The 16,859-nt window shown below is 43.8% G+C and overlaps 1 protein-coding gene across 5 annotated transcripts in view; it reads left to right on the forward strand.

The window, feature by feature from the left end:
• ak9 (adenylate kinase 9) overlaps positions 1-16,859 on the forward strand; it is a 162,514-nt gene that overhangs the window by 136,129 nt on the left and 9,526 nt on the right. For 4 of the 5 annotated variants that reach the window (XM_055634956.1, XM_055634957.1, XM_055634958.1 and 1 more), the window contains 6 exons: positions 2,456-2,657; positions 3,942-4,088; positions 5,752-5,969; positions 6,810-7,006; positions 13,377-13,546; positions 14,332-14,430. In XM_055634956.1, the coding sequence (XP_055490931.1) occupies positions 2,456-2,657; positions 3,942-4,088; positions 5,752-5,969; positions 6,810-7,006; positions 13,377-13,546; positions 14,332-14,430 (1,033 nt within the window). Of the gene's footprint in view, positions 1-2,455; positions 2,658-3,941; positions 4,089-5,751; positions 5,970-6,809; positions 7,007-13,376; positions 13,547-14,331; positions 14,431-16,859 lie in introns of those variants that run through there. The other variant, XR_008723418.1, reaches the window with a different exon arrangement.

Raw genomic sequence — 16,859 nt, forward strand, 5'->3', positions numbered from 1 at the left:
ATTCACCATATAGAGATGCACGATAAAGGGAATATCATGAATAACATTTGGTGCAAGATAAAGCCAGTAAAGTCCGATCTAAGGTACACAAAAAAAGCTGGAGAAACTCAGCGGGTGCAGCAGCAGGGTTTCGGCCCGAAACGTTGCCTATTTCCTTTGCTCCATAGATGCTGCTGCACCCGCTGAGTTTCTCCAGCTTTTTTGTGTACCTTCGATTCTCCAGCATCTGCAGTTCCTTCTTAAACAAAGTCCGATCTAAGATAGTTCGACGGTCTCCAATGTGGTAGAAAGTTGTTCAGAACTACTCACTAGTTGTTGGTAGGATGGTCCAGTTACAGTTTCAGTTGCCTAATAACAGCTGGGAAGAAACTGTCCCTGAATCTGGAGGTGTTCGTTTTCACACTTCTGTACCTTTTGCCCGATGGGAGAGGGGAGAAGATGGAGTGGCCAGGATGCGATTCATCCGTGATTATGCTGTTGGCCTTGCTGAGAGCAGCGTGAGGTATAAATTGAGTCAATGGAAGCGAGGTTGGTTCGTGTGATGGTCTGGGCTGCATCCTCTGCAATTCCTTGGGCTCTTAGATGGAGCTGTTCCCAAACCATGTTTTGGTGCATCCCAATGCTTTCTATGGTGCATCTATTGAGATGCTAACTAACCTGCTGAGTATCTCCAGCATTCTACTTTTACGATACCTGTTTTTATTTTGCTGTATTCGTCAGAAAAGTCGAAGTTTGTTCCGGTCCATTTGTATCCATCTTTATTAAATACTAGACCAAGTGCAGACCCGTTGGGTCCGTTCCCCCAACGTGCGGTTGTGGGGGGGGGGGGGGGGGGGGGGAGGCGGCACGCAGCGTCACACACACTAACTATCCCCCCCCCCCCCCGCACTCACGCTAATTACCCCCTTGATATTATTTTGATATTATTAATTTGCCCCTGTTTCCCCATAACCACCCTAGCTCCTGGCACATAGCCCCCAACTTGCAGTCACACCTAGAGAGGGGGGGGGGGGGGGCGGGGGTAGAGAGTATTGGCAGAGAGAGAAGGGGCAGAGGCAGAGAGAGAGAGACGAGACACAGAGAGAAGGGCAAGAGGGATAGGGGGTGGAGAGGAGGATAAGAGGGAGGGTGGGTGAGGGGGGAAAGGTGGGGGAGGAGGGGAGGAGAGAGAGAGGGGGCTGAGAGAGGGGGTGCTGAGAGGGGGGTGAGGTGGGGACAGGGAGGGGGAGGGAAGAGGGTAGGGGGTGTGGAGGGGGGGAGGGGGTTTAAGGGAGGGAGGGAGGGGGGTGGGGGAGAGGAGGGGAGGGAGGGGAGGGGGGGAGGGGGGGAAGAGAAGCGGGGAGAGAGGGGGGAGGAGAGAGGGGAAGAGAGAGGGGAAAGAGGGGGAGAGAGAGAGGGTGTGCTGAGAGGGGGGGGGGGGAGAAGTGGGGAGCAGGGAGGGGGGAGGGAGGGTGGAGGGAAGGGGGTTTAGGGGTGGGGGGGGGGGGGGGGGGGAGGGAAAAGAGGGGGGGGAGGAGAGGAGGGGGGGAAGGGAGGGGGGGAGGGGGAGGGGGAGGAGGGGAGAGGAGGGGGAGGAGGGGGGGGAGAGGAGGGGGAGAGAGGAGGGGGGAAGGAGAGGGGAGAGAGGAGGGGAGGGGGGGAGGGGGGGGGGAGAGGGGGGGGGGAGAGGGGAGGGGGGGGAGAGGAGAGGGAGGGGAGGGGGAGGGGGGAGAGGGGAGGGGAAAGGAGGGGGGGGGGGAAGGGGAAAGGGGGGGGAGAGGAAAGGGGCGGAGAACCTAAAAAACATTTTAGAACCAAAAAAGACACATTCTGCAAGCATTGTAGAACCAAAAGAGACACTTTTTGCAACCATTTTAGAACCAATAAACGCTTTTTGCAAACATTTTAGAACCAATAGACACATTCTGCAAGCGTTTTAGAACCACTAAGGACACTTACATTTGAGTTGACATGTGTTCAGTGTTATTCACAGCTCAGAGAAACGTGACCCTCTGCCTTCCTCCAGCTTGCAGACACTGATTGAGGCACACCACTTCCTGGTTTTATAGTCCCTCCCCCCTGCTGCCAGCAGGGGCAGCAGAGAGAATGGGGAATTTTGTAAAATCATTAATATCTCTGTCATTTTTAATCGACGGGAAAAATCCTCAGCACACATACGGCGGAGGGGGGCTCTGAGCGAGGTGGCCAAAAATGACGGCCGTAGGTGGCGGCGTTCTCTCGGAAATCGCAGCACAGATTGCCAAAACCAGTCAAGAACAGACTTTTAGTAATATAGATGCTGAGGGTGGAAAAAAGTCAAGGCAAAATAGACATGAAAAGTTCCCTGCCGTGCCCCCTCTCCCCCACCCATCCCAATCTCATGTCTCTTTCAAATAGACTTGTCAGTTGCTTTGGGATTGTGGCAATCATAATAACTGAGGCTATTTTCAGGATACACTTACTGTTTGTGCTACAGTGGCCAAGAAGTTAGTCAAAGAATTTGGACTTCAACGCCTCTCAGCAGGAGAAGCTATTCGCACAATTCTGTCTACTCAGAAGAAAACTGCGTTGGCTGTCAACATAAATAAACATCTCAAACATGGCTTGGTAGTGCCAGATGAACTTGCCATCAAGTGTCTGCAACTGGCATTAATGGATGTCGTATGCAACACCAGGGGGTATGTTGCAAGTATTTTCCAGAGATTCTATATCATTATATAGTGGGCGACACAATGGTACAGCTGGTAGAGCAGCCGCCTCATGACGCTACAGGACTCGGGTTTGATCCTGATTCCAGGTGCTGTCCGTGTGGAGGATGCATGTTCTCCCAATGGCCACATGGGTTTCCTCCGGGTGCTCTGATTTCCTTCCACATCCAAAAGTTGTACGGGTTTGTAGGTTAATTGGCCTCTGTAAATTTTCCCAAGAGTAAGGAGTGGATTGGAAAATGGGATAACATAGAACTGGTGTGAACAGGTGATGTGTGTTTGACATGGTCTCGGTGGGCCGAAAGGCCTGCTTCCATGTTGTATCTTCCAATCGATTCAATGGAAAAACTGATATTTCTTGTCACCGTTTTATGTCCACTTTTCTATTACAAATCCCATTAAACGTAGAAAAATTAATATTCTGTCATGACAAGCATATCGTACAGTGTGGTTACAAGCTCAAGGCACAATATTTGCTGCACGAGATTCAATAATGTTGAGTCCTTCATCAGTTATAATGTACCTCACCAATAGTAATATTCTGTAATAATAGGCAGCAAGATAAACATGAGAAGTCCTTTATCCAACTTTAAAGCAAGTACTATATATAATTAAGGGACCTGTCACTTGCTGACACCCACTTCACAAGATTCCCTAAAGGCAGCCGATGCCATCATGGCACTTTCAGAGAAACTAAACCGGTGGAAGGCCTGCAATAAAGAAAGTAGGGATTCCTTCCCCTACTTGACATTAATGGACCCTTGTGATCTCGACTGCTCCCAGCACTAAAGTCGCCTCAGTCCCTGATTCCTGATGCCCTAGAATTCTGCCTTCAGAATTCTCCAACTCAGAGGACTTAAATCTCTGCCCTTATGAGTCTTTAACGATACAGCATGGAAACAGGCCCTTCGGCCCACCGTCCATGCTGTCTGTCAATTCCCCGTTCACACTAGTTCTATGTTATCCCACTTTCTCATCCATTCCCTACACACAGGGTGATTTACAGAGGGCCAATTAACCTGCAAACCCCCAGATCTTTAATGTGAGAGAAAACCGGAGCACCCGGAGAAAACCTACATGTTCGCGGGGAGAATGTACAAACTCGACACAGACGCCATCCGAGGTCAGGATCGAACCCTGGATCTCTGGCGTTGTGAAGCAGCTCTACCAGCTGCACCCCTGTGCCTGCCTCGACAATATTTTCTCGGTAATCTCAAAAATATAACCTAAATTCTTTGAATTTTATTTTTACAGGTTTGTCCTTGATGGATATCCAGTAACCAAAGCACAAATTAACATACTCTCTGATAGTAAAATAATTCCTGTTAGAGTTATAGAACTGCAAGTGGATATCAAAGAAATTCTGAAAAGAGGTTTAATTGACAGAAGGTCACCAGACAGGTAACAAACAGTAAAAACTTTGATGATAAGGTGTCTGTGATAATTATTATGAAACTATGTATGTCAGGAAGTTGTTATAGAGTTGGTGGCTCGTGTTGAACTATCGACACACGCACAGCCCATAGTAGCCACTAAATAACTCCCTGCACTTCAAAAATCTTCTCACCTAGTTCTAAACACATCCACAATATACTTTCCAACCATTTTATAAAATATGTTTTGTTTATGGTGTACACAACTGAAGCAAGTCCTTAATTACGGCACAACTTTAGTTGCCCTAAGGGCATTAAGTGTCAATGACATATGATTGGAGTCACATGAAGGCCTGGCTGGATAGGAATGGTAGGTATGGGAGACTGCAGGGCATTTCTGTGATATTTCTTATGTGATGATATCCAAATTACCAGATATAGTGACTTTATTTTCAAACACTGTCACTGCTTTGTTTATTTTGTCCCAGGCCTTACTATCTACCTCATTGGAGACCCTCAGACTTTCTTGAATTAGACTTTACTGGACTTTGTCTTGCAGGGTTTCCAGCCGATTCTCTAGATGTTAGAAGAGTCGACTTTTAAACAGTGAGAAGAGTAAGATGTGCCTCTAGTTTTGCTGAGATTGCCCACACAGTTGTTTTTTTGAAGGTTTGCAATCAATTCCATGTGGGTAGAGCTGCAAGTGTATGACACATGGCAAGCAATGTGATCAGGTGCACACTGGATACTGGGAAAGTGTCAGGCGTATTAGCATGACTCATGCAAGAAGTGCCATTTAATTCCATAATTGCGGCAATTATGAGTACTGGAATATCTATAAAATCTAGCTCTTCAAAATCACATGGCTCCTCAAAAGAAGCACTATACTTCCAACCATAGATTTTTGCAACAAATCAGCAGAAGCCAACCACATATTTACTGCTGACATTATTTTGGTTTGGAAAAAACAAATTTAGTTCATTGATTGATAAAAAAATACATTTATTGATGCTACTGAACACATCATCAGTGATGTAACCTGGGGTCAGTGGGTGTTTTGGGTCTTTCAACATTAGCCCTTCCTTCCATCGAGGGGATTTATCACAGTCGCTGCCCCAAAAAGGCTGGCAGTATCATCAAAGACCCACACCATCTTGGCCACACACTCATCTCCCTGCTACCTTCAGGTAGAAGGTACAGGAGCCTGGAGACTGCAACAACCAGGTTCAGGAATAGCTACTTCCCCACAGCCATCAGGCTATTAAACCTGGCTCGGACAAAACTCTGATTATTATGAACCCATTTTCTGTTATTTGCACTTTATCAGTTTATTTATTCATGTGTGTGTATATTTATATTATTGTATATGGACACACTTATTTGTTTTGTAGTAAATGCCTACTATGTTCTGTGTGCTGAAGCAAAGCAAGAATTTCATTGTCCTATACAGGGACACATGACAATAAACTCACTTGAACTTGAACTTGGACACCCTCACCCAGGCGATCCAGCCATGGTTGATCAGACCACAATTTGTGTTCAGGTGGCATTTGCTCCTCCCCATGGACCTTCTCTCCTGATCCAGAGCCATCTCGAGGCCTTGCAGTTGCATTTACTTACTTAAGACTTATTTTGACACTAACATTTTATTACTTTAGTTTGAGGTGCTAATTTTGCCCTTCTTTTGATAGGACCTATCCCCTCCATGACAGTTCTCAGATTTTGTCCATTCGAAACTCATCATTTACTCATGAGATTAGTGCTCTCTGGGACTATTATCAACGGGAGCATCAGAATTGGCATATTATTTATGGGCAAAACAGCAAGTGGATGGTGTGGCTGAAAGTGCTAGAAGTTGTCAAAGACAGCGTAGAACGGATTGAAATGTATCTGGAAAGAATACGTCAAGGTATGTACAAATATTTTAAATTAAATGTTACTCATAGTTTACCCATTATAAGTTTCTGAATATGGTATAAAAAATATATAAAAATATACATATATTTTTTGAGAAGGATGAATGGGGGGGGTCTCATTGAAACTTCCGAATAGTGAAAAGCCTGGATAGAGTGGATGTGGAGAGGATGGTTCCACTAGTGGGAGAGTCTAGGACCACAGGTCACAATCTCAGAATAAAAGGACGTACCTTTAGAAACAAGATGAGGAGGAATTTCTTTAGTTAGAGGGTGGTGAATCTGTGGAATTCATTGCCACAGTCGACTGGAGGCCAAGTCATTGGATATTTTTACAGCGTAGATTAACAGGTTCTTGATTAGTAAGGGCATCAAAGGTTATGGGGTGAAGGCAGGAGAATGGGGTTGAGAGGGAAAGATAGATCAGCCACGATAGAATGGTGGTGTAGACACGATGGGCCACAGAGCCTAATTCTGCTCCTATGATTTATCAACATGAATTTTGATCAGTTTGTTAATTGATATGTGCAAAATTTTAATTTGCTGTGTTTATTAAAAGTATAATTAACATCATAACATTATGTCTCACCACTTGCATTTAGCATTTATGTGTAGTATTATCTGATTTGATTTCAGAGAAAGTGCAACAAAGCTATTCACTGTACCTCAGCACACATGACAATAATAAACCTAAACCTATAGTTGCTCGATCTAAACTCATCCCATTTAGGGACATGATAGATTAGATTGATTAGATTTTGTACAAGATGTCATTGAGTAATAGATGTCATTTTATAAAGTATTTTAAAGAGAGAAATATAATTTTTCACAAACAGGTAAAGCAGCCAGTATTGCTGGTTTGTGCATCACACCATATGAGCTGCAATCCCGCCTTGGACCGTTTAAGCAATACTGTACTGTCTCCCTCCAGTTAAAGGGAGAGCTGCACGACTGTTCTGTCGACCCATCGTTGGAATTTGCAGCAGAGTTCCGAGGACATTACTACAAGATGACTTCGAAGAAAGCTCTGGATGTAAGCACGCTTGCGGTAGTCAGATGGGAATGAGTTAGAACTAGTTGCAGGCTTCCTCTACCTTTATAAATAATATTGACCAACTAGGTCATGGGAATATTGCTTTAAATTCTGTGAGCTTTCCATTCTTAGAAACATAGTAAATATGTGCAGGAGTAGGCCATTCAGCCCTTCGAGCCAGCACCGCCATTCAATATGATCATGGCTGATCATCCAACTCAGTATCCTGTACCTGCCTTCTCTCCATCCCCACTGATCCCTTTAGCCACAAGGGCCACATCTAACTCCCTCTTAAATATAGCCAATGAACTGGCCTCAACTACCTTCTGTGGCAGAGAATTCCAGAGATTCATCATTCTCTGTGTGAAAAATGTTTTCCTCATCTCGGTCCTAAAAGATTTCCCCCTTATCCTTAAACTGTGACCCCTTGTTCTGGACTTGCCCAACATTGGGAACAATCTTCCTGCATCTAGCCTGTCCAACCCCTTAAGAATTTTGTAAGTTTCTATAAGATCCCCCCTCAATCTTCTAAATTCTAGCGAGTACAAGCCGAGTCTATCCAGTCTTTCTTCATATGAAAGTCCTGACATCCCAGGAATCAGTCTGGTGAACCTTCTCTGTACTCCCTCTATGGCAACAATGTCCTTCCTCAGATTAGGAGACCAAAACTGTACGCAATACTCCAGGTGTGGTCTCACCAAGACCCTGTACAACTACAGTAGAACCTCCCTGCTCCTATACTCAAATCCTTTTGCTATGAATGCTAACATACCATTCGCTTTCTTAGTTTAGCTTTAGAGGTACAGCATGGAAACGGGTCCTTCGGCCCACTGGGTCCATGCTGACCAGCCGATCAGCATACAGATCAGTAAGATTATTGACATACATAAGCACAACTCCCAATTAAGTCCTAATAAACATCCTGAATGATGCCCACCCATATACAGAGTCCAGCCACCCTCTATTACATCAAGTATAACCCCCTTTAACTTCAGTAGTCATGACGGTGTGCTAATGATGCAGAGTCTGAAAGTCTTGGAGCCAATTTAAACAAAGTCCCAGCTGCAGCTGGTCATAAAGGCCCATAGCAGCCACCGCCTCTATTGCCAGCAAACCATCATCCTTCTCTCAAGGTCAGCACAATTTTGTGGAAAAACTCATGATGAATAACCCCCTTTAACTTCAGTATTCTTTAGGATGACGGTGCTCTCACTATCCTGAATGATGCAGGAGCAGAGATATTTTTCCAAATTTGAAGCAGTGAATCTTTAACGGCTTATGAATTATTTCCGTGTTCCTCCTCCCCATGTCCTTCTGTGAACTATGGACTAGAGACTTCTTGGTGGCACAGTGCTGCAGCATTAGAGTCGCTGCCTCACAGCGCCAGAGACCCAAGTTTGTTCCTGACTACGGATGCTGTCCGTACGCAGTCTCCCTGTGACCGCGTGGGATTTCTCCGGGTGCTCCAGTTTCCTCCCACATCGCGAAGACATGCAGGTTTATAGGTTAATTGGCTTTGTAAATTGTCCCTAGCGTGTAGGATAGAACTAGTGTACGGGCTGATCGTTGCTCTGAGTGGACTCAGTGGGCCAAAGAGCCTGTTTCCACACTGTAGCACAATACTAAAACGAAAAAACTAAATTAGGTTTAGAAGGAAGTACACAAAGAAGCCTCGACAAGATGCTACCGTTCTTTTTATAGATTGGACAGAATCCTATTACAGTCCACCAGTAATGGAGAGTTGCCAAACAATTGGCCTGTTTAGTCCTGGATCTCTTAAATATATTGTGGGCTCTCATTCTGACAAATGGTGCGTCTGCTATGATGCTCTACTTGGGAGATATTACAGTATATGTAAGAAGGGTCTTGACCCAAAAATTCACCTATTACTTGCCTCCAGAGTAACTCCAGCACTGTGTGAAAAGTCACCTCCCCATAATCTCCAGAGATGCTGCCTGACCCGCTGAGTTATGTGTCTAACTTAGGTTGAGACCCAAAACGTTACCTATCCAAGAGCTCCAGATGTGCTGCTTGACCCTCTGAGTTACACCGGCATTATGTGGGTTTTTTTTGTAAATCAGTTCCTGTGTCTCCATGAGGCTCTACTTGCAGCGTGGTAAAGCTATGGGGAAGCAGCAGGCGAGCCAAGGTCAATATAACTCCCAAGCTCCACTTTTGACATCTACTGGATTTGTTTGACTGGCCCGCATAATCTGCTGATTTCCTCATCTGCCATTTTTGAATATTTATGGTAGGCAAATTCATTCTGATAGTTTTACATACATAAGACATTACCACATTACTTACAATAAAGTCTAGTTTAGAGATACAGCATGGAACCATTGATCACCCATTAACACTACGCTGACCAGCGATCCACATACACTAGCACTATCCTACACATTGGGGACAATTTGCAATTTTTCTGAAAGCCAATGAACCTACAAACCTGTATGTCTTTGGAGTGTGGGAGGAAAATGGAGCACCCGGGGGAAATACGGTGTCACAGGGAGAACGTGCAAACTCCACACAGACAGTAACCGAGGTCAGGTTCGAACCCGAATATCTTTAAGCTAAGATAAATAAGATTAGATCCGCCAACATTCATGGAATGGAATTTAGTTTAGTTTAGAGGTACAGTGTGGAAACAGGCCCTTCGGCACACTGAGTGTGCGCTGACCAGCGATCCACATACACTAACACTATCCTACACACACACTAGAGCCAATTTACAATTTTTTACCAAAACCAATTAAACTACAAACCTGTGCGTCTTTGGAGTGTGGGAGGAAAATGGAGCACCCGGAGAAAACCCACGCGGCCACGGGGAGAACGTACAAACTCTATACAGACAGCGCCCGTAGTCGGGATCAAACCTGGATCTCTGACGCTGTAAGTCACCGTGTCGTCATGCTGCACCACCGAATTATTGACATCTACAGTATGTAAACAGAAGCAAGAATGAGACTTCTACAGATATGCAGTCAATTGCAGAAGCCTTGGAAAGAGATTTTTTAACGCAGAACCTGCCACATTGCAAGGCCCGCCGTGAAGAACAGGAGTAGAGCTCGCTGCCGCTGAAATCCTCCAGCATTGACAATGGGGAACCAGCTCTTAGATCTTCATAGCCTGTAGCAGACCCAATCAGTGCAATGATTCCACAGTCTTGCTGATTTCATTGGGGATTATATGATTGTGGAGAGATAAATAAATGAATAGAATGTTCATTTCTTTCTTTAACATTTTATTCTTAAAGAATTATTTTGGCTTGATGCACATTTTAATTATTTAGGTGTTTTCAGTTTTTTTCTTTACCACATTTAAACTGTGACGTTCAGCCACATTTCAGAAATACTTGTTGAAACGGAATTGTAGATGCTGGAGTAAAAGTGCTGGTTGGCACAATGGCACAGGGGTAGAGTTGCTGCCTTATAACACCAGAAACCTGAGTTCCATCCTGACTACAGATGCTGTCCGTACAGAGTTCTCCCTGCGACCACGTGGGTTTTCGCCAGGTGCGCTGGTTACAAAGACGTGTGGGTTTGTAGGTTAATTGGCTTCTGTAAATTGGCCCGAGTCTGTAGGATGTAAAAGTGGGATAACATCGAACTAGTGATCGATGGTCAATGTGGACTTGGTTGGTTGAAGACCCTGTTTCCAGTTGTATCTCTAAACTCAGTGGTCAGGCAGCAGCGCCGGTGTTTCTGGTTGGGACCCTTCTTCAAACTGAACACGTTGACAAGTGCCACAGTCAATGATGAACCTTTACATTGTCAAAGCTTTAGGGGGTGATTTGAGAACAGGGCTTCCTGTACAGCTTTGGAGAACTTGCTCGTGCTCCGGCCATGCCAATGTTAGTCTTTGACTTTAGAGATTCCGCACTAAACGTGCCCTTTGGCCACCAAGTCCGTGTCAACCAATGATCACCGCGTACACCAGCACTATCCTACACACTAGGGACAATTTACAATTTATATAAGCCAACTAAACTACAAACCTGCATGTATTTGGAGTGTGGGATGAAATTGGAGTAAACCTATGTGGTCATGGGGAGAATGTACAAAGTCCATACCCGTAGTCAGGATGGAACCTGGGTCTCTAGCACCATTAGACAATAACTAACGCTGCGCCACCATGCCAGCCCATGCACCAGGATGTCCAAGATGATGCGGGCCAGGAAGATGAAACCTCCACATCCAGACAAGTTACATTTGAGTGTAGACCTTCAGCAGGTGCTGATTGTCACAAGCAGACCCATGCCAGAAGGTTTATTGGCTAAGTATGTACACATATAGGAATATGCCTTGGTGCTCCGCTCGCAAATAACGCGATATACAATTAAACCATTAAGAATAAACATAAAACATTAAGAATAAAACATTATAGTTTTAACATGTGAATGAAAGAAAATACGAGCAAAAGGAGATTACAGGTCATTTGGTTATCAGTGTGATGGTAGGAGCAAAGTATGGAGGAGAGAAGGAACTGCCCAAGATCCAAAGCATACCACCTCATCAATGAAACACAGTGGTGGGGGTGTTATGGCCTGGGCATGTATGGCTGCTGAAGATACTGGCTCATTAATCTTCATTGATGATACAACTGCTGACGGTAGTAGCATAATGAATTCTGAAGTGTAAAGACACATCCTATCTGCTCAAGTTCAAACAAATGCATCAAAACTCATTGGCCGGCAGTTCATTCTACAAAAATGATCCCAAACATACTGCTAAAGCAACAAAGGAGTTTTTCAAAGCTAATAAATGGTTAATTCTTGAGTGGCCAAGACAGTTACCTGATCTGAACATAATTGAGCATGCCTTTTATATTCTGAAGAGAAAACTGAAGGGGACTAGCCCCCAAAACAAGCATAAGCTAAAGATGGCTGCAATACAGGCCTGGCAGAGTATCACCAGAGAAGACACCCAGCAACTGGTGATGTCCATGAATCGCAGACTTCAAGCAATCACTGCATGCAAAGAATATGCAACAAAATACAAAACATAAAGAGCCTGTCCCACTGCGGTGACTTAATTGGTGAGTTTAGAAGATTTTAGGAGAGTTTGAAAAAGTGTCATGTTGAAGACCTCCTTCGACTATGTAGAAGACCTTCTTCGACCTCCTTCGACTATGTTTAAGACTAGCTTCGGGAAAATTGGACACCGAATAGTGGAGGGTGAAGACGACCTCCTTCGATCTCCTTCGACCTCCCTTCGACTATGATGAAGACTATCTATGACTACCTTCGATTACCTTTGACTACCCTTGATTACCTACGAATAACATGCCGACCTACTACGACCTACTTCGACTAAACCTACGATGGAAAATAAATCTTGATTTTCCATGGCGACCTTTCTTTACTTGCAGGCTTTTTTCAGCATGTTGAAAAATACGCCGCGACCTAGTTGAGGCCTCGAGTATGCGGGGACTACTCTTGAGCATGAAGAAGAGTTACAAAGACCACCTAGTACCTCGTGTCGACCATGCTGCGAGTATGAGTCGAGGGCAAACTCTTCTGAACTCACAGATTAGGTCGCCGCAGTGGGACCCTTTATAAAACTGTTAGAGAGATATTTGACAATGTGCACTTTAACCACATGTGATTTTTTTTCTATTAAAAGTCTCAAATTGTGGAGTACAGTCAAATAAATAAATGATGGGTCTTTGTCCCAAATAATAAGGAGGGCACTGTATATGCCTATCTAAAAGCCACTTGTACGCCATTATCGTGTCTGCTTCCGCCACCACCCCAGCAATGCATTACAGACACCCACCACTCCCTGTGTAAACAATCACTTTTTAGTTATGTCTTCTGGTGTTGGACATTTCCACCCAAGGGAAAAGGTCCTGACTAAAAGTAGGAAAAGATTAATGTATTGTCCTGTGTACCGAGGTACAGTGACATTTGTTTTGTTACATGTTAGCGGAAAGACGAAACGTGATTACAACGAGCCATCCACAGTGTACAGAAACATGATAATAAGGGAATAATGATTAGTGCAAGATAAAGTCCGATTGAAGATAGTTCAAGGGTCTCCAGTGAGGTAGGTCAGGACTGCGCTCTAGTTGTTGACAGGATGATTCAGTTGCCTGACAACAGCTGGGCAGAAACTGTCCCTGAATATGGAGTTGTGTGTTTTCACACTTCTGTTCCTCTTACCTGATGGTAGTGGGGAGAAGAGGGAGTGTCCGGGGTGTGGCTGGTCCTTGATTCTGCTGATAATCGTGAAATGTAGATGGTCAATGGAAGGAAAGTTGGTAAGTGTGATGGGCTGAGTGATTATGATAATTATCACAAAGCTTTTTTGCAATCATAAAAAGTGTAAAAACACATATATGAAATTCATGTATTGTTCATTTGTTTCAGATATTCCTGGACGATCCAGAGAAGTTTGTAGCTCCATTAGCAGGTCATGTTCTTCCACCAGCTGATATGTTACCAATAAGACTGACAGCAGCTGGAGTGAAGGCCAGGTTTCCGAAACATGCCGAAATGCAGGGCTACTGTCCGGTGACATATCTGGATGGAAAACAAAGGTAGATCCACTTATCAATAGTTTGCAGAGAATAAGGACGGCATGGTGGCGCAATGGTAGAGTTGCTGCCCTACAGTTCCAGAGATCCTGGTTCAATCCTGACTACGGGTGCTGTCTGTACGGAGTTTGGACGTTCTCCCCGTGATCTGCGTGGGCTTTCTCCAGGATCTCCGGTATCCTCCCACACTCCAAAGATGTACAAGTTTGTCGATTAATTGGCTAGAGATCATTGTAAATTGTCCCGAGCGTGCATAGATAGCGTTAATGTGCGGGGATCGCTCGTTGCCGCGCATTCGGTGGGCCGAAGGGTTTGTTTCATGCGCTGTATCTCTGAACTAAACTAATCTAAATACAGTTACAGTTGACACGTGCATGGAGGTACATTGAAAAGCATTTGTTGTGTTCTATCCAGTCAGCGGAAAGACAATCAATTAAAAGTGCCCTCCATAATGTTTGGGACAAAGATTTCTATATGCTGATGAGAAAACTGAAGGGGACTAGCCCCCAAATTAAGCATAAGCTAAAGATGGCCGCAATACAGACCTGGCAGAGCATCACCAGAGAAGACACCCAGCAACTGGTGATTTTTTTCTATTACAATTCTCAAATTGTGGGGCACAGAGGCAAATAAATAAATGATGGGTCTTTGTCCCAAACATTATAGAGGGCACTGTATATGATAAGGCAATAACGTTTACTGCAAGGTAAAGTCTTATAGTGTATACAATGTAGAATTGAATATTTTAACTGAGGAATATTCCAAGCAGTTGTTTTGGTGTTTGACAGATACGAAGCATTGATACCTGGTCGAATTGATTTTGCTGCCGAGTACAGAGGCAAAATATATCTCTTTCAGGACGAGAAACATCTTGATCAATTTATGCGGTAAGTGCTTCTGCATAGATCGGGCCACTGGATATAAGAGTCGTTGAATCTTTGAATAGGTCTAGGCATTGAGCATGGAATGAGCTGTCAGAGGAGGTCATTGTGGCAGGTACTACCACAATGTTTAAAAAACATTTGGACCAGTACATGAATAGGATATTGGGTGGAATGTTTAGAAGTTGGGAGGTCATGCTACAGTTATATAAGACATTGGGTGAGGCCACATTTAGAGTGTTATGTTCAGTTTTGGTCACCAAATTATTGGGGCTGGAAACTTTTCAGAGAGGATTTACCAGGATGTTGCCAGGACTCAAGGGACTGAGCTATAGGGCGAGGTTCAGCAGGCTGGGACTTTATGCTTTGGAGCGGAGGAGGATGAGGGGTGATCTTATAGAAGTGTACAAAATCATGAGAGGAATAGATCAGGTAAACCTGCCGAGTCATTTGCTAGAGATGGGGAGTCTGGAACGAGAGGACATAGGTTTAAGGTAAGGGGGGAAAGATGAGGAACCTCAGGGGTAAAATGTTTGCCAAAGGGTGGTCGATCATGGAACGAGCTGCCAGAGGAGGGAATTGAGGCTAGTACCATTGCAACCTTTACAAAACATTTAGACAGGTACATTGATATGGTACTATTATGGGCCAAAAGCAGCCAGGTGGGACTAGTATAGTTGGGGCATGTTGGTTTGTGTGGCCAAGTTGGGCTGAAGGGACTGTATCCATTCTGTATGACACTATGACTGATGATGCAGCTTTATAAATTTTGGTCAGGTCGCATTTGGAGTATTGCACGCAATTCTGGTCGCCTCGTTAAAGGAAGGATGTGGGGGCTTTGAAGTGGGTGCAGAGGAGGTTTACCGGAGTAGGGGGTATTAGCTACAGGGAGAGGTTGGACACGTGGATTGTTTTCTCTGGAAAACTGGAGATTGAAAGGAGACCTAATAGAAGTAAATACAATTATGAGGCATATATAGGATAGACAGTAAAGAACCTTTTTCCAGGATGGGAAAATCAAATACTAAAAGGAATTGATTTAAGGTGCGAAGGACAAAGTTTAAAGAATCTTTACAGGGTGTTGAGGGTGGTGAGTACCTGGACGTCTGTGAGTGTTGGTTGAGGCATGTACGATAATGGCATTTAAGAGACTTTTGGATAGGCAGATGGATATGTTGGGAAAGGATGGAAATGGGTTATGAGCAAGTAAATAAGAGTTGGTCGACATCATGTTCAGCCACACATTGTGGGTTGAAGGGCCTGTTCCTGTGCTGCACTGATCCTTGTTTTTAATAATGTTCGCATTATTAAACATAGAGTGCTCTGTACTGGAGTTGAAATTGTTCTCTGTATTTTGGAATACCTTATCGCAGAACATAGTCAGATGTGATTTCATGTAGTTTTTCTGAACAAATGCTCGTCAAATCCAGTGGTCCATTGGTATACAATACCAGTGACAGTATTTGCGCTATATTCTGAATGAGCGTATGCAGTTATAAACATGGGACTGACTGCAGGAGCAGGACTTAAATATGGTGTTACGGTCAATCAGTATTCTTTGAAGGGCCCAGCAGTGAACAAATGGATATACTTCCAAAGCTAACCATGTTCCTTTAGCAATGTTACAAAATTTTGAGATTTAAAAAATCAAGTCTGAAATTTATCCCATCTGATAAAGCATAAAAAGAAGTTTAATTTGACACCTAATTCATTTTCATATCTTCGGTATTAAAAAAGTTATGGCCATTTTCATACTGAAATTAGCATCTTGTTCCCTATTGCTTTTCCATTGACTTAACTCAAAAGCTGTGATCGAGGACAGTCAAAACCCCATAACTTTCTTAAAAATTAAGAGAACTGAATGAAAATTTTGAAGCATTCTGAAACAAATATGAAACAATCTTACTTGGACGACCTGAAATGAAAGCATATAATTAGTAAGTTACCTAATTTAGCTAATTACAAAATTCAATTACTAGATCTAAACATCTATCCATTTCTTAAGAAAAGGTTAACATTTTTAAATAGCCTAAGTGTCCAAATAACATTCACACAAGAATTCACAATGTAACATGATTTTTAAAATCTCATTGTCATGAATTTATAGGCCAAATGGAAGGAATTTAATGTTTAATTCCCGTAAATTAATGGGCATTTAAATCATCTTGCAAGTGGGTTTTTGTGGAACACGCTCGATTGGAACGTTGCGGTTGCAGTGAATTGGAACTCCATATAGGCAGGAAAAACACTGCCGGTTCGTATGGGGCCAAAATTAAATTTTCGCCAATTAAATTTGGATTAAAGTTATCCTAAGAAGCAAATTTATATGTAAAATATACGACTTACCTTATGTTTTGTCCCCTACATGGGATCTGTCCCGTTGTAGGCGTTGAGGGCATTAGAAGCAGCTTTTTATTTTACTCCAGGGATTAAAT

The sequence above is a fragment of the Leucoraja erinacea genome, chromosome 5, assembly GCF_028641065.1.
Source record: "Leucoraja erinacea ecotype New England chromosome 5, Leri_hhj_1, whole genome shotgun sequence".
Lineage (NCBI taxonomy): Eukaryota > Metazoa > Chordata > Chondrichthyes > Rajiformes > Rajidae > Leucoraja > Leucoraja erinaceus.